The sequence below is a fragment of the Phodopus roborovskii genome, unplaced genomic scaffold (assembly GCF_943737965.1).
Source record: "Phodopus roborovskii unplaced genomic scaffold, PHOROB, whole genome shotgun sequence".
Classification (NCBI taxonomy): Eukaryota; Metazoa; Chordata; class Mammalia; order Rodentia; family Cricetidae; genus Phodopus; species Phodopus roborovskii.
The window spans coordinates 28,566,063-28,586,897 of record NW_026126541.1 but is presented as its reverse complement, the minus strand read 5'-3'; the positions used below and the strand labels follow the sequence as shown (position 1 = coordinate 28,586,897).

General features: G+C 38.8%; 1 protein-coding gene across 1 annotated transcript in view; it reads left to right on the top strand.

The window, feature by feature from the left end:
- Ric1 (RIC1 homolog, RAB6A GEF complex partner 1) overlaps positions 1–18,598 on the top strand; it is a 79,863-nt gene extending 61,265 nt beyond the window's left edge. Inside the window, exons 14-26 of the mRNA XM_051199971.1 lie at positions 119–229; positions 1,441–1,530; positions 2,254–2,414; positions 3,330–3,468; positions 6,285–6,401; positions 6,802–7,530; positions 9,490–9,648; positions 9,737–9,873; positions 12,222–12,505; positions 13,247–13,438; positions 14,964–15,141; positions 15,289–15,477; positions 16,735–18,598. Of these exons, the coding sequence (XP_051055928.1) occupies positions 119–229; positions 1,441–1,530; positions 2,254–2,414; positions 3,330–3,468; positions 6,285–6,401; positions 6,802–7,530; positions 9,490–9,648; positions 9,737–9,873; positions 12,222–12,505; positions 13,247–13,438; positions 14,964–15,141; positions 15,289–15,477; positions 16,735–17,023 (2,775 nt within the window). The 3' untranslated portion in view covers positions 17,024–18,598. The remainder of the gene's footprint in view (positions 1–118; positions 230–1,440; positions 1,531–2,253; positions 2,415–3,329; positions 3,469–6,284; positions 6,402–6,801; positions 7,531–9,489; positions 9,649–9,736; positions 9,874–12,221; positions 12,506–13,246; positions 13,439–14,963; positions 15,142–15,288; positions 15,478–16,734) is intronic.
- The last annotated feature ends 2,237 nt before the right edge of the window (positions 18,599–20,835 follow it).

Sequence of the window (20,835 nt, the reverse complement as noted above, 5' to 3'; positions counted from 1 at the left end):
AAATCACTTAGCAGACATTTATTTGTAGTCTCTTCACCTTATATTTTATTAAGTACTTTGTTTCTAGTAAAGTGTATATATTTGTAGGAAAGAGCTTTTAATTTTTCCTTTTAAACAGTTTTCAGCTATTGATGAACTTGGACAGAATATCGCTGTGGCTGGCAAGTTTGGGTTTGCACATTATTCTTTACTCACCAAAAAATGGAAACTTTTTGGGAACATTACTCAGGTTAGTCTTTTTTTTTTTTTTTTAACTAAAAATACATTTCAAGATACAAAGCATAAAGATGAAAAAGGAACTGATAGTGAGGCTAGAGATGTAGCTCAACTATAAAACACTTCCCATATTCACTGGGCTTGGCAGGGACGGAGAAGTGGGGAGACAGATTTGGTGTTGGATAATTGCCACTTTTGATGAAATACTTGATAATTTGATAAAAGATCTTGAGTTGAGATAGTTGGGTTTTCATTTTTGGTTAAGATCATTGACAAGTGCTGGAAGATGACTACCATTTGTGGTTTCTATACAACTAAGGGAACTCATCAGTTCAAATTCCTAGAGGCCATTTAGATGCTTGGTGGAAATGGCAAGTCACCTGTAATGCCATCATGGGGAGGTAGAGATGGGGGATCCCTGGAACAAGCAGCCTGGAGAAACTAGCCATATCAGCCAGCTCTGGCTTTGATTGAGAGACATTACCTCAAAGAATAAGATAGAAGAGTCATCAAAGAGTATTCCAGATATCAAACCCTGGTCCATATGTACACAAAACATACACACTCACTCACACAAGTACATAGATGTGAAAAGAAGGAAAAAAGATTTGTAACAATAATTGTATAGCTTAGGGTTTAATGTAATCTTTAAAATTGAGGTATCAGATGTGGTGAGACTAAATGTCTAGAAATGTAGAGATCATTCTGTATGTGATATGTGTATTTGTATAGCAGAGTCGGGATGGAGGGTCAGAGGGAGAATTAATTAGATATTATGAGAATCAACCAGGAAGAAAGAAGGAAAATTAAAGTAGGTGTCTTTTGTGTATCAAGTACTTTAAAATGTTTTTTTATGTTATTATAAACCCAGTTAGGACACTAATACTACCATTTACTAAAAGTTAGGATTCAGGCACTCATCTGATGAAGAATAAAACCAGAATTTAAATCAAGTTGTTTTAGATGTAGGATTAATGATGCCATCTGGTATTGAGGTATTTTGAACAACATAGGTATTTCTTTATAGGAGTTAAGAGTATCTTTTTTTTTTTTTTTTTTTTTTTTTTAAGGTAAGATATGGTACATTATTAATAAAGGCCCTGGAGAAATAGGCAAGAGAGAATGAATCAGAAATAATTTGAGCTTCCTAAGAGTATTTTGTTACTTTATTGAAATTTTGGGTAACATAATTAAGGTAAATACATCTTAATATTTTCTTTTAAGGAGCAAAATATGATTGTGACTGGTGGATTAGCCTGGTGGAATGACTTTATGGTCCTTGCGTGTTATAACTTAAGTGACCGTCAAGAAGAGGTAACTTTTTCCCCCTAAGAAATAATAGATTTTTAATTTTCAAACTAAGCAGGATTTAATTTTAGGTATACAGCAATCCATTAAAAACTGAACAACATTTTAATTTAATAATTTATCATGTTACAATAGAATTAGTGTTCTTGGTTATTTATGTTCTTTTTAAGGTGACAATTTAAATTTGTAGATAACCTTTTATATCATAGCACCTAAAAAGCTGAGACAGAAGGATTATGAGTTCAGGTCCATTCTGAGCTAAATATTAAACCTGTCTCAAAAAGTAAATGAACTTAAAAAGGCTATCCTTTTTAGCTAGTAGATAATATATAAAGATTGGTAATAAAACATTAAAAGCAAAAAATAGATAAGAATGACTGTTTTTAAGGATAGGTTTATTAATTTATTGATTTGTATAGTGGTCTTGAAGTTTTGGTAGTCTCGGTAGTAAGATTTGAGTACACAAAATCTGAAACATGGTCTCATAATAATACATTACTCTTGATCACATTACCTTTAGTTATTTATAAGAAGTACTAGATAGCCAAAATAAAAATACTCTCACTTTTTGCTAAATCATTGGTAATTTTTTTAACTCCTACTACTTTAAAGTGAATTGGAGGTAGTGGGTGGTATATAGATAAAAATATGACTGATACCAAACATTCTTGGTAACCATCTTTTGTTTTTATAAATTGCTTTTTGTTTTGTTTTTTTTTTCCCCTTTAGCTCAGAATCTACCTACGAACATCAAATCTGGACAATGCCTTTGCTCATGTCACCAAAGCACCAGCAGAAACATTACTGTTGAGTGTCTTCCGGGACATGGTGGTAGTGTTTAGAGCAGACTGTTCAATATGCCTTTATAGTATAGAAAGAAAATTTGATGGGTAAGTTTATCATGGGTGAGTGACTTTTGTTCCTGTTTGTGTGTCCTCTATTATATTCTCTAAAAACCTTTCTCCATCCTCATAGTTTTCATTATAAGGAGTTTTGGTGATGTTTATGTAGCAGCTATGTAGAAAAGAGAAGAACCTGTGCTAACTGCTTGAACTTGTCTTCCTGTGTTAGTGGTGGTGGTGGGTGGGGAGGGGATAATAATTTTAGCTGAGATAAATCTTAGATACTTTTTTCACAATTTACAAGTAGGTGGCTAACAGCTGTCCTGCTTTCTGAACACTTGGAAAAAGTGGAGGAAGTATCCTTAGAAAGCTCACTTAGTCTCTGCTGCAGTGGATGATGTAGTCTGCAGCACAGAAGCCCAAGTCCTACTGCATTCATTACATGTAGCCCTGTATTGTTGACATTTAGTCAGCATACAGTGTGTAGGCCATACTACTTGGGTTTTCCTTTGTTCTTAGAAGTATGTTTGTTTAATTAGGACATGACATATATTTGCTGAAATACTGTGATGTGTTAATAATACAAAGATAAAAAGTTAAGACATTCCTACTTCATTAATTAAACTTTTGTCATTTCACAACCAAACAGTTGTCTCTGCCCACCACCACCCCAATTCCCAGGTGGTTCTATTCATATAGCTGCTTCCATACTACTGGTTTTCGGTGGTGTAGTTGTGTTGTGTTTTTTTTTTTTTTTCCTGCTTTCCAGCATTTTGCTGCCTTTCTTGTCTTATTCCTGTATATGTTCCTTGGACCCCTTAACATTAGTAGTCCTGTCAGAAGGGTATTTAGGGAGGCGAGGACAATAGGAAGAAGATATTTGGGTCAGCTGTAGACATAAAATGTGCTGTAATATGGAGAAAAACAACATTGTTGAGCTATGAGCTTTTTTTGTCTTTACAGTTCGAATACTACGGCTAATGTTCAAGTTCTTCAGGAAGTCTCCATGTCACGGTATATTCCTCACCCTTTCCTGGTAGTGTCTGTCACACTGACATCAGTGAGTACAGAGAATGGAATCACCTTGAAAATGCCACAGCAGGTACTAATACATTTTCAAAGCTCTTAGGAGTTTACATTTCCGTCTTTATGTCAATATTAGGACCTGTTAATTTGTTCAGCAAATTCAAACCAAGTGTCTATGTTGTACCTTGCATGAAGATGCTGAGTGTTAATGGCAAACCAAGCAGACTAGTTTCTGGTCAGCATTAAACAGTAATTACACATATATAAACTTCTCTGAGGGCATATACTAGAAACCTGATAACAGCCTGTATAATCATCAGCTTATAGAAAGGGCTTCATAGAGATATTTAACTTAGTGAAGATCAAATTAAAAAGTTGGAATATAAAAAAGAGTTAGCCTGAGGCCACAGCACTACAAGGCAAGTTTTGCTTCAATTATCATCACCCTTTAGAAACAATGAGGCTGATTAACAATCAGGCCTCTCAGGACAGAGTGTGAGCTCCCTGTTAAATTCCAGACTCGGTTCAGGATCGTCTGCCAGGGAGCTTGTAAGGAAACTCAGAATTTTGAGCATGCAGTAACTCTTATTTTTCTGAAAACTCATGAAGTTGTCCCAGAGTAGTATTATAATCACCTGTAACAATGTCAAATACTAAGATTGTTTAATAATAGGCTTTTTTTTTTTGGTTTTTCGAGACAGGGTTTCTCTGTATTGTTTTGGAACCTGTCCTGGAACTCACTCTGTAGACCAGGCTGGCCTTGAACTCACAGAAATCTGCCTGCCCCTGCACCACCAACAGCTGACCACTATACCAATAGCCGCTTTTTGAAGAAAAGACATATATATATATATATATATATATATATATATATATATATATATATATATATATATATATATTCTTCTAAAGAAATATGTAAAATATAGTGGTGAAATCTACCATCTTAAAATGAAGGTCTGGATATACAGCTTAGTGGTAGAACATTGACCTGGCATGCATATGGCTCACTATGAAAATTAGTCATAGTATAGTAAATTTTTAAGTCCTTTCAAGGCCTTTGAAAATGTTTGTGGAATTTGTCTACATGTGAATGCCAAGATTGCCAGTGTCTTAATTCACGTGTGTGTATTTGTTTTCCTTTTCCTGCCACTCAGCTACATTTATCTATTGTCTGAGTGCCTGACTCTGATGGTTCCCAGATATCTTTTAAATTCTGTTTTCAATCTCATTCCTACATTTGATTAGAAGATCCTCATTTTATGACAGGCATTCCAAGTTTAATGTTGTCCCCTCCCCCTTCCTGCACATTCTTGACAAGTGTTGTGCCACTGGGCTACATCTACAGTTTGCCAGTTCATATATAAGCAAGAATATTAAGTATTATAAAGCTGGATTACATAAGGCAACTGATTTTTACTTCCTCTGACTGAGCCCTAAATGATACCGAAAGCTTAAACCTATCAATTAAGCGGGTATCAAAATCTGAGACACAGAAAGCAGCAGATAGCCCCTCTCTTCTCGAGTCTCCTTTAGCTTATGCAGCCATAGGCTTCCCTATGTTTGTTCTGGAAAGGCTTAGGTGACATCCCAGGCTCTTTCCTTCTGTGTTAGCTTTTCAGCCTTAGCATAGTACTTATGTTAGCATATCCATCTCTGCTCAGTTGCCACACACATTTCTATTTGAAAATCTCAAATTTCTTTCCAGTTTAATGTGGGTGAGTGGGGGAAACATACTCATTTGCCCTTCCCTGATTGTTCCTCCTTGCTGATGTCCTCAACTTTTAAAGAAAGATTTATTATTTGTAATTATGTGTTTTGTGTGTGTGTGTGTGTGTGTGTGTGTGTATCTATCTGTGGGTATGTGCATGTGTGTGTGCAGGTGCTGGAGGAATCCTGGAGCTGGAGTTAAAGGCCATTGTGAGCAGTCAGCGTGGGTGCTAGGAACAGAACGTGGGTCCCCTGTGATGAGGAAATACTCTTAACCACTTTAGCCATCGCTCCAACACCAACCTCAATCCCTCCAGTACCTTGAAGCCATCTCTGGTTCAGACATGCTTTTTCTAATTTTTTTTTTTTTCATGCCTAAGTCAGCACTAAATTCTGTTCCTCTTTACATGTGAAAATACTTGATCTGTCTGCTAGTTGGTTTAAAGCAGAGTTTCTCAAGCTCTCCTGTGTGCTTATTGAGGCAGGGTGGTAGAATTTACAGTAGTAATTGTAGTCTCTTTATGCTGGCATTTGATTGAAATGTCCATAGTAAAATGGCAGAGTAATTCCTCATTCCTGAAGTCAATATAGTAATTAGTCCTAACTAGGCTTTTATTTTATTTTATTTTATTTGAATGATTCTTTTGTTTGAGAGGCACGTGTGGTAGTTTGTGTCCTGCTACCCCATTGACCGACTTTCCAAGCTTTCCTTGAAAATCTGTTGTCATCCATCTTGATCATTCTCCCTTTTTCCAATGGAACTGTCCTGTTCTAGCTCTGTTTTTTCATTTACATTTCATGCTTAACTTAGAATACTAGCCCTTTCCATACTACCTGAAACTTCCTGACCTTCCAAGTCTCTCTAGACCCTTTTAAGCCTTCTCTAGCTAGGTCATTGAAATGACCTCTGATTTTTTTTTTTTTTTGTGGACTTCTGGAGTTCTCTTAGTTCTTGCAGAATAACTCTGTTCTGCACTCATAGTCACTAACTGCACAGTGGTATGCTTTGTTCCATCATAACCAGGACACTTTATCCTCAGAGTCTAGCAAAGTGGCTATACATGGTGCAATCCCAGGAACTGTTGTTGGTTGTTTAACCTTTAAATTTTACTAGGTGGAGAGGGAATGTCAAGAACATGTCTATTCATCAGTATCGATTCGTTTCTCTTCCTGACATTTCAGGCTCGCGATGCAGAGAGCATAATGCTCAACCTTGCTGGACAGCTCATCATGATGCAGAGGGACAGGTCAGGCCCTCAAATCCGGGAAAAAGACAGTAACCCTAACCAAAGGAAACTCGTGAGTAAAAGTATAAGGCATTGCAAGCCCTGAGAAGTTATGAGGTTAGGCTTTGTGAGTAAAGGGATTTAAATGGAGAGCAGTGTGTTGTGATTAGAAACTAAGGGAATAAATAAAATTCATCTTACAACTCAGTTAAGAAGAGTGAAGGGCAAGTCCCAAAATACTAAAGTGTCTCATTTTCCAGATGTTACTGCATAGTAAATTTCAATTTCTTAGATTTCAGTGCATATCCTTTGAAACATCACTGCTGTTATCTCTGATTCTAAATAAATGTCCCTACTTTAAAAACAACAACAAAATACTAATTCTGAAAGTCTACAAAGCTAGTACCTATAAGCTTGAGCCTACGTGTTTAATAGGCAAACCAGAACAGCAATTCTTGTGTCTCCTCCTTCAGCTGCCGTTTTGTCCTCCGGTTGTACTAGCCCAGTCGGTGGAAAATGTCTGGACTACCTGTCGAGCAAATAAGCAAAAACGTCACCTTCTGGAGGCCCTCTGGCTGAGCTGTGGTGGTGCAGGGATGAAAGTGTGGCTCCCCCTCTTTCCTAGGGATCACCGCAAGCCCCACTCCTTCTTGTCCCAGAGGATCATGCTGCCTTTCCACATCAACATCTACCCCCTGGCCGTGCTGTTTGAAGACGCATTGGTCCTTGGTGCTGTCAATGACACTCTACTCTATGACTCTTTGTATACGCGGAACAGTGCTAGGGAGCAGCTAGAGGTGCTCTTCCCCTTCTGTGTTGTGGAGAGAACCTCTCAGATCTACCTCCACCATATCCTCCGTCAGCTTCTGGTCAGGAACCTTGGAGAGCAAGCCCTGCTCCTGGCCCAGTCCTGTGCTGCGTTACCTTACTTCCCTCATGTGCTGGAGCTCATGCTGCATGAAGTTCTGGAAGAAGAAGCTACCTCACGGGAGCCCATTCCCGATCCCCTGCTTCCCACTGTGGCCAAGTTTATCACCGAGTTCCCACTTTTCCTTCAGACAGTCGTGCACTGTGCCAGGAAGACTGAATATGCTCTGTGGAATTACCTTTTTGCAGCTGTTGGAAACCCCAAGGACTTATTTGAGGAATGTTTGATGGCTCAGGATTTGGACACAGCTGCCTCTTACCTTATTATCTTACAGGTAACAGTTCTCTTTATAAAAGGATAAGAATTATTGATCTTAATCTTAGAGAGGAAGGTATGTCCTGTGATAATAATGTTTATGGAATTAATGGTCATATTTCTCTATTGTGTATATCTTCCATTTTGAAGAGCTGAAGCTTGCCAAATGACTAGATTTCCTTGAATGTTAAAAAAGGGACATTATAAAAGTATTTCGGCTGTTTACGCCTCAATAGGCCTAAAACAGATTAATGATTTCAGAATATAATTTTAAATAAGACTGAAGGGATGTGTGTGTGTGTGTGTGTGTGTGTGTGTACATATGTGCATCCATTCAGGTAAACATGTGCATGTAAGAGTCAATAGTATTGACCCTTGCCTTCAACCTTGTCTGAGATGGTGTCTGTCCAGCCGGGAGAACTGGGTTTTGTGCTCCTGTGGACTCTGTCTCCATCTCCTCCAGACTACAGATGGATGTGCTTCTGTGTCAGACCGTGCCAGGCTTTTTTATTTTTAACATGGATTTTGAATTCATGTCATCAAGCTTGCAAAGTAACTGAGCCATTTCCTCAGATGAAATGTTCTTATTATATGAAATATATATATGATATACATGTTCCATTAAAAATACTACATTAGACTAATAAAATGTAAGAAACATTAACAGTGAAAAAATGGTACTTTGGACATGAGTGCTTTCATTACAGTAATAGAAATTTTTCCTTACAGTATGGAGTTGCTGACAGGATTCTGAATAATTTTAATGCAGCATCTGTAGGGGCATCCAATCTCAGCCTTTCTGTGGACAGCTGGGAAGACCCAGGGCTGCCACAATAATAACCTGCATAACACATTTTTTCTAAAATAATGAGATCCCAGAATATTTGTTTTATTATGTACTTGATAAAAGGGCTAGAAAGTTTGTTGCCATTGTGTGATATGAATTTCAAAGGCTACACTGAAGTTCTTTCATTTATACAAAAAGCTAACCATAAGCCCAGTTAGATTCTCAGACTGAAGCAAATTTCTTGACATATTTGCTTCATGACAAGTAACTGAAGCCAGAGGAAACAGCCAGGCAGAGGCTAGTGGCCTGAAGCTTCTGGTATTCATTTGGCTAGTTAGCCCTAATCGTTAGTATTCGGGCATCTGTACCGGCCTGCCCTTGGGGTTCTGACAGGATACGCCCTCAGCTGCTGCCACTGAGAGCACCACCTGTGTGCATTCACTATGTTCCCTTTTAAAGGGCCCTGCCCACCTCCCATCCTTCTCTCTTTCTCTGTCCCCCTTTTCTCTCCTACTGCTCTTGTCCCTGAAGGCCAGTTCTCCCCCTCTCCCCTTTCCCTTTTAAAATCCCTTTTTTTTTCCCCTTAATTTAAAAAAAAAAAAAAAAAATCCCCAGCTGTGGAGTTGGGACTTTCCTCCCTCAGACTGCCTAGGTTGCTGGGATTGGGGGAAAGAGGCTCTAGCTCAGCCTGTTGGGCAGCTTTCCATGAAAGCAGGCAGGGTGCTAGTTTGTGAAGAAAGTGCTGGAAACACCCAGTGTGTACCAGTGCTGCCTGGCCCTGCTTAAAGCAAAAATTTTAGTCAGCTCTTCAAAAACCACTACAGGAGACAGACAGGCAATACTACATTTAGCTTGCTTCTCTATTGACATTAAACAATTTAGATAACTTTGTTTCCTCATCTCCTAAAATGGGGAGGAATGATGTAACTTTTTACAGAAAGGTGTGATGAATGTAAGGTATATATTATCTGACATGTAACAGTGCAATGAATCATAATATGAACTATACTAGCATAGTGACTGCTTCTCTTTCCCCCATATGGTACTTTTAAAGCTCCTTTTAATCTTATTGTTAAATTGCCCCCAGCCAGCTAATTCCTTGGGATGAGGAAGTGTCAAGAAAAGACTTACACTATCTTCCAAAATTGTAACACATATATCGATTGTTGTCTTCCTTGGTTATTTTTATAGAATATGGAAGTTCCTGCAGTAAGTAGGCAGCATGCCACCCTTCTATTCAACACAGCTCTGGAACAAGGCAAATGGGACCTGTGTCGACACATGATTCGGTTTCTTAAAGCCATTGGTTCTGGAGAATCTGAGACACCTCCGTCCACACCTACAGCTCAGGTTAGTTGCAGAATTGTACAGCTTCTCTAGGGCATACCACCACAGAGCATCTTTGGCTAAAACTATTGCATGCTGTGTATAACCATAGGAACCCAGTTCAAGTGGTGGATTTGAGTTCTTCAGGAATCGGAGCATCAGTTTATCCCAGTCAGCTGAAAATGTTCCTCCTGGTAAATTCAGCTTACAGAAAACACTAAGTATGCCATCTGGTCCTTCTGGAAAAAGGTAAAAGAATAAAGAACAGTTACTGTTTTCAGAGCATCTGTCACATTGCATTTCAAGGCATTTGTATAATTGAGTCTTAAAAGGATATTTAATTCAATTGCAATTTTTTTTTTCATTTACAAAAGCCTTAGAGAAGACTTCCCTTTTTCTTTCTCTTTCCTGTTAAGTTCACTCCTGTTCTGTGTAAGTTTTATGCTAAAGTAGATCTAGATGCACTTGTTCTAAATGTAATTAACAGATTACTTCTGATGACAGAGGAGCAAAACAAAAGGTTAGATATTGGGAGAGCTAAAGGACTGGTACATTCTGAGGACCAAAGACTATGTCTTTCCTGGTGGAAAATGGTCTCTGGCACTGTGGCTATAGACTCACAGCAGTGGTGATGGTTGGGATTTCTTCTGGCTTCTGAAGTCCTTGCATTGCTTCTTGGCTCTTACATTTTCTCTTCTCTAGGTGTTTCTTTTATTTATATTTTTACTACAATCCTGGGCACATATCAAGAGTTAACATGTTGTATTATGATATTTTACTTTTTATCCTGTCACTGGTCATTAATACTCCTCCCCCCATACAAACATACTATAAAATAAAGCCATGGAGGTGTGTCAACAATTGCCAGCCACACTCTGGATTTAAATATTGGTTAAATATTGAGTACTTACCAAAAGCTCAGATGCCAGGCACTGTTCTAAGCATTTGCATGTTTAGGTCTTAATCCTTAAAACTCTGAGGGGTTGTTCCTCTTTGTGCAGGTGAAAAAACAGATGCTCAAAAAACTACTTGATTATGTTCACGTGACTAAGGGAAAGCAGAGTGAACTCTAAATCTGAGAAGTCCTGCTTCTGGTGCCAGGCTTTCTACTGCTCATACCTTCTAGCATGAATTCTAATTGGTGTTAGAGTCAGCTATCAGGATGAAAGCTGAAGGATCAAAGGGCAAAAGCAGCAGCCACTAGAGCTCTTACCTCTACCAATGCTCAGACCAAAGGGGAGAGCCTGCCCTCCGACTGCACCCTCAGACTGACTTCCTAGACTGCGGCCATCACTGTGAATCATCAGACGCATCTCTCTCCTCTCTCATCCCACCTTATTCCTTTCTCTGCCTGGCCATGTCACTTCTGTTTCCACCTCCTTAGTGCTAGGATTAAAGTGCTGTTGTGTAGCCCATGGTGGCCTTGAACTCACAGAGATCTGTCTGTCTCTGCCTCCTGAGTGCTGGGATTAAAGGTGCACGCCGCCACCGCCTGGCCTGTGTGGCTGACTAAAGTGGCTGGCTCTGCTTTCTGACCCTCAGGCAGCGTTATTTGTTAATCACAGACAGACATCACCATAGCCCTGTTTCTCACTTCACGCCCACCACTGCGTTACCAGACCCGCAACAAGGTGCTCATGTCTGTGAGAGATGAAAGGCTGTGTTTGTTTTTCATTAATTTTTGTAAGTTTTGTTTTCATGTGTCTGTATAGCTCAAGTAGAAAGGTTTTCTTTTATGTTTTTCCCTTTTTTTAATAGTATTTCCAAATGCATTATCTCTTTGCTCTCCCCCACCTCCCTTCAACTACATATCTCCTCTTCCTGGTCTGACTTCTTTGTCTCCTGTTTATTATTATTCCATATATATTCAATTCCACAAATTGGTCTTAAGAGGTAACTTTGTGCCTGGCATGGTAGACTACACCTTTAGTCCTAGCACTTGGGAGGCAGAGCCAGGATGATATCTGTGATTCAAGTGTAGGGAGTAAGGTTTTTCCTCCCGCTGCCGCTCTGGTCCTGCCGCCGCGCCAGCCCCAAATAACACACAGAGGCTCTGTATTTGATATAATTCTGTTGGCCAGGTGCTAGTTTCTTATCGGCTAGCTCTGTCTTAAGTATTAACCCATTTCTGTTAATCTAATATTTCCACGTGTTCTTCTTACCAGGGAGAGGCAGCTGGCGGTTCTTCCTTCTCCAGACTCTCCATCTTGACTCCTCCTTACTCCTTCCTCTTTCCTCCTTGTCTCCTAGTCCCACCTATCTTGCTTTCCTATTGGCCAACAGTGCTTTATTCATTAACCAGTATGAGAAACATATATACATAATGGCATCTCCCATCATTCAAGGGCAGCCTGGACTGTATAGTAAATTCCAGAACTTCATAGAAAGATCTTGTCTCAAAATTTTTAAAAAAGGTAACTTTGTGCCTTAAGTTCTTATGGTATAACATGGAGAGAAGCCCTGAAGGTTTTCTTCCTATTCAGGCATAATTAGATATTGGATCTCTTGCTTACCTTTCAACTTTATCAATGCTACCTGAAAGTGCATGGAGTTAGTTGTTCAGTGAGTTGTTCTTTAGCTGCTTCTGTCTCTTACAGATGCAAAGACAGTGACTGCGCTGAGAACATGTACATTGACATGATGCTGTGGAGACACGCTCGGCGCCTCTTAGAAGATGTGCGGTTAAAGGACCTTGGCTGCTTTGCAGCCCAGCTAGGCTTTGAACTAATCAGCTGGCTTTGTAAAGAACGTACTCGAGCTGCCCGTGTAGACAACTTCGTAGTAGCCCTGAAGAGACTTCACAAGGATTTCCTGTGGCCACTTCCCATTATCCCAGCCTCTTCTGTTAATTCCCCTTTCAAAAATGGGAAGTGCCGAACAGGTAATGTGGACTTCTAACAGTTTTACAAAACTTGTATTTTATTTTATATATTTAGACATGTTGGACTTTCTTTCAAGGAACTCTTTTCATTCCATATTTAAGCAAATAAAGGCCAATTTTTTTGTACATTAGCCTCCATTTGGCCAAGGATAGATAGATAGATAGATAGATAGATAGATAGATAGATAGATAGATAGATCAAGTAGAAACTGTTGCCTCTTAAGTCTTTTGGGCTTGAAGCTTAACCCACAAATCTAACCATTATTAAATTATGAACAGGTTTAAAACTGAATGTAAAAGCTCCTATATTTACCTTATTGCAGCAAAGAGTCTAGAATGAGTTAGTCATGAACCTCAAATAAACTTGGCTGTGATTTGCGACAGAACTCACCCCGGTGATCAGTTGTCTTTGACACTTGTGCCATTTCCTGAACTTGGAGAAGAAAAAGTAAAACCATGTTTGAGTAAAAGAAAAAAGTTTGTAAATTCAGATAATTTCCAATTACTTAAACAAAACCTTTTTATCATGGTGTTTGGAAACTTTGGGTTATCTTTAGAACCAAGGCAAGTCATTTAAATCACTTTAGAGAGTAAAGTATGGCCTAGGTACAGTAAGAAACATAAGATGGCTCATAATTTCACATCCCTGCCTTTGAAGAAATGATACTGCATATGATGGTGATTGGCTATGAACTGATTGTGTTGGGAATGACACTACACCTCTTTTGCTTCTGGATACAGTGGGAGAGCAGCTGTTAAAATCTCAATCATCTGACCCTTTCCTAACCTCTGAGATGGATGCTGGCATCACTAACATCCAACGGAGTCAGAGCTGGCTCAGCAACATTGGCCCCACCCATCGTGACACAGACATAGCCTCATCCCCTGGACCACAAATGCAAGATGCTTTCCTGTCACCATTATCTAATAAAGGTATATATCTAATAAAGGAACAAGTTGTAGCCCTTCTTGAGTTTTGTTTGGGGAAAGATCATGTACCATAGCCTTTCCAAGTTACAGCATCATACTTCTTTGAATATCCTGAAGAATTAGCCATTAAACATCTGCCTACAGAGGTAAATAGGGACAAATTGGCTTTACCATATTTATTTTAGATATATGAAATATATAAGTAAATCTTTACAATCAAGTTTTTAAATTTATATTTATTGTGATGTGTGTGGGAGAATACACATGTGGAAGTCAGAGGACAACTTGGTGTAATTCTCTCTTTCCATCTTTTTGTGGGTTTCTGAGATCAAACTCAGGTTGTCTGTCAGGATTATGTCATCGGGTGGCAAGTACCTTTACTCTCTGAGCCACCTTGCTGAGGTTTTGCTACTAATTTTGATAATAACTATATTTGAATTCCAGGTAATAAAATGTCATCATCACATAAGGAATTCTTTTGTTTAGAATAAGTAGATTTTTGTCATAAAAATGTACTTTAATCACTAATTTTTATTTCTTTTATAAAGTTTATGAAAAATCCTTTTTTGGTTTGTTATATATAATTTTTATTTTACCTCTTAGCTTTCAAAGCCTGAAATATTTATTATGTGACCATTTTACAAAACATACCAATTTCTGCTGTACAGTAGTGGTTAAACTACAAACAGAAGAAGTTTTAAATCAATTTGTGTTTCTATGGGGTTATAAAATATAAAAGCTTCAATAGTAATTGTGCTTTGTGTGTGTGTGTGCGTGCGTGCGTGCGTGCGTGCGTGTGTGTGTGTGTGTGTGTGTGGAGTAGGGGATAGCCAATACTTGGGATTGAACCTAGGACCCCCTGCATGCTGAGCAAGCATGTATTACTGAACTCTTCCTTAAGCCCTCCTCTCTATTCTTTGGTTTTGTTTTTTATTATATTTTAAATCTTGAGAACTGGGTTTCACTCCATGCTGCCCTTTTCTTTAGATCCTCCTGTCTCAGCCACCCAAGTAGCACAGGCCAGATTAAATTTTTTTTCCTCTTCTTTGTTTTTGTTTTTTGAGACAGGTTTCTCTGTAGCTTTGGAGCTTGTCCTGGAACTCAATCTGTAGACCAGGCTGGCCTCAAACTCACAGAAATCCATCTGTCTCTCCTCCTACGTGCTGGGATTAAAGGCAACTGCCACCACTGCCCAGTGTGTCCTGTTTTCTTAATGTTCAGGTGTTTACCCAGTATTGGGCTACCATTTTGTCATCACAGTTAGTGATGCATCTGTGATGGGTAAAAGCTTGTAACTACTATTACTTTTAATTATAAAATTAGAATGCTTTCCCACTTGAAGGCGTATAATTTTTTATTTATTTAAAATATATGTTGTTCATATATTGGCTGTTTTAGCAATAGATTGATTTCATTTTGAAATCTTGAGAAGTCAGCATTTTTTGGAAATAACTAACCTATAATGAAAGGGAAATACTTAATTCTGAAATGAAAAGCTCATTTATAACTTCTGAAATTTCTTCATCAGGTGATGAATGCAGCATTGGTTCAGCCACTGACTTGACTGAAAGCAGCTCCATGGTGGATGGAGACTGGACAGTGGTGGATGAAAATTTCTCTACACTCAGTTTGACTCAGTCTGAGTTGGAGCACATCTCCATGGAGTTGGCGAGTAAAGGACCTCATAAATCTCAAGTTCAACTTCGGTGAGTTTCTCAGATTGTTGAAAACACAAAAGGCCTAGCCAGATTTCTGTGTGCTGGTGGGAATTGGAGCTATTTTCTTAGAGCGCACTGTCCCTTGTGTATCAGATCTCTTTCATACAAATCATTCTATTGTTGCTTTATATATAGTTACTTGCTGCACATTTTCATGGAGGCGGGTTGTCTGGATTGGTGTGTTGTCATCAGCCTGATTCTCAGAGAATCCTCAGTAGTCAGTCAGATTCTCAGTATTGCCCAGTCTTCAGAGATGGATGGAGAAATGTTACAGAACATAAAAACGGGGCTACATGCAGTGGACCGATGGGCCTCTACAGACTGGTAAGTCCTAGTTTCTAGAAACTTGGTAATTCTTAGATGAATAATGACTTTCACACTATGATTGTTATGATTGTAAGGTGTAGTAGCACATGTGTAGATCCTAGCACTTGGGAGGCAGAAGCAAGCAGATCTCTGGATTTGAAGTAAGCCTGGTCTACATAGCAAGTTTCAGGTCAGCCAGAGGTACATGATAACCTATCTCCTCCAACCCACCCACCACCAAAAAACCTAACAACTTATAACTCATTCATTTTGGAGGTCTGTAAGTGTGCGGAACTAAAAGTGCTTTCATATTTATGTTTTAAAGTCATTTTCTTTAACCATTGTGTACTCAGACACTTGAATGGGTACTACCTATTGAATAGTTCATAGCGTTGGTTTATAATGTATAATGTGGAAGCATATGCTGGCTTAAGATGCCATGTAAGTGATCTAAAAATGAGATTGGAACTTAGATTGGTAATTCTGTAGTTAAAATAGTATAAAGTCTACATGAAAAGACAGGTTATGTAGTCTATAAATTTCAACACTCCATGACAATTAGTAGTGTCACTAATTAGAAGTAGTGGGTAATAATTGAGAGGGCATGTCCTTTTCAGCAGTCATGAATAGATTTGAAGCTGTTTACTTCATTTACTTAGGTTTTCCTTACTTACCAGATGTATTTTAGATACTTTCCAGATGATCTTTTTGAGTCTAGAATCTGTTGTTCCTTATTTGTTATTGTAATACTAATTTGGAAGTAACAGTCCTTGCCCTTACTACTGAGAAATTTAAGACTCAGCCTTGAGTCATGTGCCTTTTTCTGAGAAGGGTGCTTGAGAATCTTCTCTCCATCACTTGTTTTACTGTACTGATGTCTGCTAGGAGTTTATCTCAACACTTAACCAAGGTGTGTGTGTGTGCGCGCGCACTCGTGTGCGCACGTGCGTGCATTGTATTTGTGTACACGTGCAGAAGACAGAGGTCAGCTTCTGGTGCCATTCCACAGGAGCTAGTCACCTTGTTTTTTGAGACAGGGTCCCTCACTGGGATGTGGGGCTCACTGATTCGTCTAGGCTGGCTGTCCAGCATGCCTCTAGAAACCCTATCTGTGCCTCCTCAGCACCACCACAACTTTTTATGTGGGTGCTGGGGATTGAACTCAAGACCTCATGCCTGCACAAGCACTTTATTGACTGAGCTATCTCCCCAGCCCCCTCTAGCAAGTCTTTTGAATTACAGCAGATGACAACTAATTTTTCCCCCTTTACTCAGCCCTGGATATAAGCCATTTTTAAACATCATTAAGCCACAACTGCAGAAGCTCAGTGAAATAACAGAAGAGCAGGTCCAGCCTGACACCTTCCAGCCAGTAACAGTGGGTAAGACGCCTGAACAGAGCAGCCCCAGAGCAGAGGAGAGCAGGGGCTCCTCCAGCCGTGCAAGCATCTCTCAAAGTGAGACTGGGAATAACAATGTGGTCAGCCGGAATGAAGAGGACACAACACAAGCTGATGATGAGGAGCCATTCCAGGATGGGGCTTATGACTGTTCTGTGTCCTGACAACAGTGAGACACATCACAGTAGGCAGTATTAATCACAGCAACAAGCAACTGAGTGCATAGTGGTGACCTGGCTGAGTGATTTAACAGGAAATAGAACAAGGGTCAAAACTCTTTCATAAAGTATTATTATATGTTATAACTCTTCCTCTAAATCTCTTTGACTCCATAAAAAAAATGTGGTATCAGAACATATTCATAAGAAAATTTAAGCTCCACTAGAAAGTAACAAGCATAATATAGACATAGAGTATTTTGGTTTTACTCACAACGGATTGACAGTTGTTAATGTGTAGGGATTACTTTGCCCCGGGAGCTTTTCCACTACTTATAGCTTATATATTTTCAGTTCAGTGTATGTCTAGGCTGTTTTTGTTTTTGTGGGGTCGGTTGTTTTTTTAACTTTCTTTTAAATAAATGCTAAGGTGCTTGCTGTAGCTCTTCAGGTACCTGAACTACTTGTTTGCTTCCTTGTATAGAGTCAGCTAGACTCCAGTTGGTCCTCTGAATAGATGCTGCCCTTGCACAGTATGGGTCAGTGGACTCCATTCTCTAGCAGACCTGACTAATGGAAGCGATACCTGTGAGTTAATGTGCCTGTTTGAGCAAGCTGAATTCCTACTAGATCAGTGCGGACAGAGGGTGAAGGGTTCTTGTCAATTATGCTGACACCACTAAATTTTTGTATCAAAGAACTGTATCTTTTTGTGAATACTCTTGTGTAAATATATACAAAGGCACTGTCCATATTTTTAAGGCATGTATTATACTCTGTAAGGTTTTATGCTGGATTCTGCATGACTATACTCACTCTTGGAATAAAGACTTGTTCTTCTTTCCAAAATGAGAGGTCTTCATAGAGACAGGTTATTGGCTCAGCTGTAAAGTAGTAGTAGTAGTAGTCCCACTGATCATGAAGTGGAAGAGGTTTTGTGCAAATTAATGTAGTTTCTTATTTATTGCTTTTGTAAATCAAATAAAAATGGGCTTTTTATGTAAATAGACTGGGATCCTGTATTATCAGCTACTAAAAATTAGTTTGTAAATTCTTCATTGTAAAGTTTAAAAATATTTTATGTATTTCTAGATATGACTTAAATTTTAGTTTTCATATATTATGAAAGCAGAACTACATATTCAGTTGCTTCAGGCTAAACACATACCCACCATATGTAATTCTAATTATTAATAACAGTATTAATTTAGATAGCTTATTTGTACTGTGCAATTTGAACAAGGAATGCAATGTTATTTTTTATGAAATCTTGTTTATTTTTATAACACAATGTATTTGATGTGGACCAAATTCGTACCACTATGTAAAACAGCCTCTCTTATAGTGCAGATATAGCTTAGAAATAAAATTCAGCCCTCTATTCTACTTTTTAAAGAGATAGGTTTAGTCCTCTTAGGCAACGTTGTTGAAGGAATCTCAAAATTATTTTGAAATTACTTCAGATTTCACCAACTATTTAAAATTATTAAATTTGGTAATTTACTGTTATTTACTTTCTACATTAGAAGTGCAATAATTTTACATAATAAAACTCCTGAATGGGTGAAATATGTGACTATTGTTACCTGGTCCTCCTGGTGCTACTTTATTTAAGTCGTCTCAAACCACCACCTTGTTCTGAATTTTAAAATACAGAATAAAGTTTCCTATATAAGTATATGCAGTACAGAAAAGAAAATAATTAAGCTAACATTTCTTCTGTCCATTCATTCCATTAGGGAGAAGAGCCAGCCTTTCTTTTTTTATTAAGTCAATTTCTAGTGTGACTATCTAGTTAATAAAATCAACTTGCCGTCATAAGCAGCAGTGGTCTTTTCATGTCTTAAAGGCTGCTGCTGAGTTAATCTCACTTTGTGGTGATGGGAGGCCAGATTTAAGATGAGCCTAAGGCCCCTAACCAAGTGCTCCCCTGTGAGTCATATCCCAGCCCCCACCACACCCCCCCCCCTTTCCATATTTGAGGCAGATCCTGGCCCAAGCTGTACACCACCTCTAACTTTGCAGCTGCTCCAGGTGCCGGGCTCTCCTGACTGCTACCCTGGAGTCATCCCGTCTCCACTGCACAGTGGTAAAGCAGGGTCTGCATTTGTCGGTGTTCCTTCTGAGATTCAGGCTGGAAATGACTCCAATAAAATATACAGTGTCTCACTAGTAGAACTAGGAAACAGGGCAAGAAATGTGGTGAGCTTAAGAAAATTATCCTCTGGTGTTTATATACTTTTTTAAAATTTTTGTTTTGCTGTATTGTTTGGTTCAGAACATCAACTGTGTAAGCCATATCTTTAATGAACTTAAATATTCAGCGTAACTATTTGAAAGTTAACATATATGCTTATATTTCTTGCTGACACCAAATTATTTGGGGCTAAAAACCTTTGCTTGTAATTAAGAGTTGTTGCTGCTTCTGTAATATGTATTTCCCCACCTCCTGGTAAAGGGTAATAAAACTATTATATGAGCTTTTGTTTACTTATCTCAGGTTATGTATTAAATGCCACAAAAAGTAATTTTCACTTTACAGCCCCCACCACTTAAGTTCTCCTAAATGAAATTACTAGAAGTTCAGACAAGTATATTTAAAATATATGTAGCTACTGTAAGGATTCGGGCAGTGTGCTAGCCTGTCCCCATCACCTAGCAGAATGCACTCTGGTCAGCTCAGGTGCAAAGGACCCCCTTAAAAGGAAGACACCTCACCACCACCACCCACTTACACTTTCCCTCTCTCTTTCCCGCTGTTCCCCTGGGGCAGACAGGACTTTTCCTGTCTCCCTCTTCTCTGTCCTCTCTGTCTCTTTACCTCTTTCCTTCCCTCTCCCCTTTCTATTAAAATTGCTCACTAAGCTGTTTGTCAGGCAGGATCCCCACCCCCACCTTTGGTGACGCTCCCCTGCCTTGGAATCCAAGGTTCCCATATGCATTATCATAACAGATACAGAATGGGAACATCCCAAGGGCCTGATGACAGAATATTGAACCCTTCGTAACATGGGCATATGTGTTCAAATAGTTAAGAAATGATGCCAGTATGTAAATTGAAAATGATTGATTAGCATGGGAACCATGTCCCTTAAATATTTTATGGATTTCCTTATTCCAGACCTTTCATGAACAGAAACACCTAGTATGTGTTTATTACCTTGGTATTATGTTTTCAAAATTCTTCATGTATTGTATCTATTTTATTTTTTTAAAAGCTGTTGTGTGGATACGTTTACTATCCATTTAAAGGTTACAGTTTTTGACTTTAGATTGTAACACTCTAAACATTTGTTTAGTAATTCTCCCTTACTCTGCTTTGCCTCCAACTGAAATCCAAAGAGTACTAAATATAAAAAATACAGTCATAAAGTTTCTAAATTTTAAATAGTTTTTATTACAGCATACTGTTGTACCTCTTATCTTTTATCATGGATATACATATAGGGAAAACTGATGTATCTGGTTTCAGGAACCCAATGAGGATCTTGGACCACATCCCCATAGGTAAGGAAGATTGGGGGAACCAGGCTTTTCTGTATGGATGTGTTTTGAATTCTATAGAAGTGGACTTGCTGGATGATGCAGTGACCATGTCCTTGAGCAAATACCAAGTTCTCTATGCCAGGGTGCCTGAAGTTCCCATTAGCTGTGAATGAAGGCTCCAGCTTCTGCTACCTAAACTTACCATCTTCATCAGTCTTCCAAGATCTGCATGGAAATGATTCGCCATCAGACACTTGGACACCTTTGAAACTGAAAGGTCATTTTTATCTTTGGCTTGCCAGTGATTTTTATGTATTTTTGGATACAAGGCC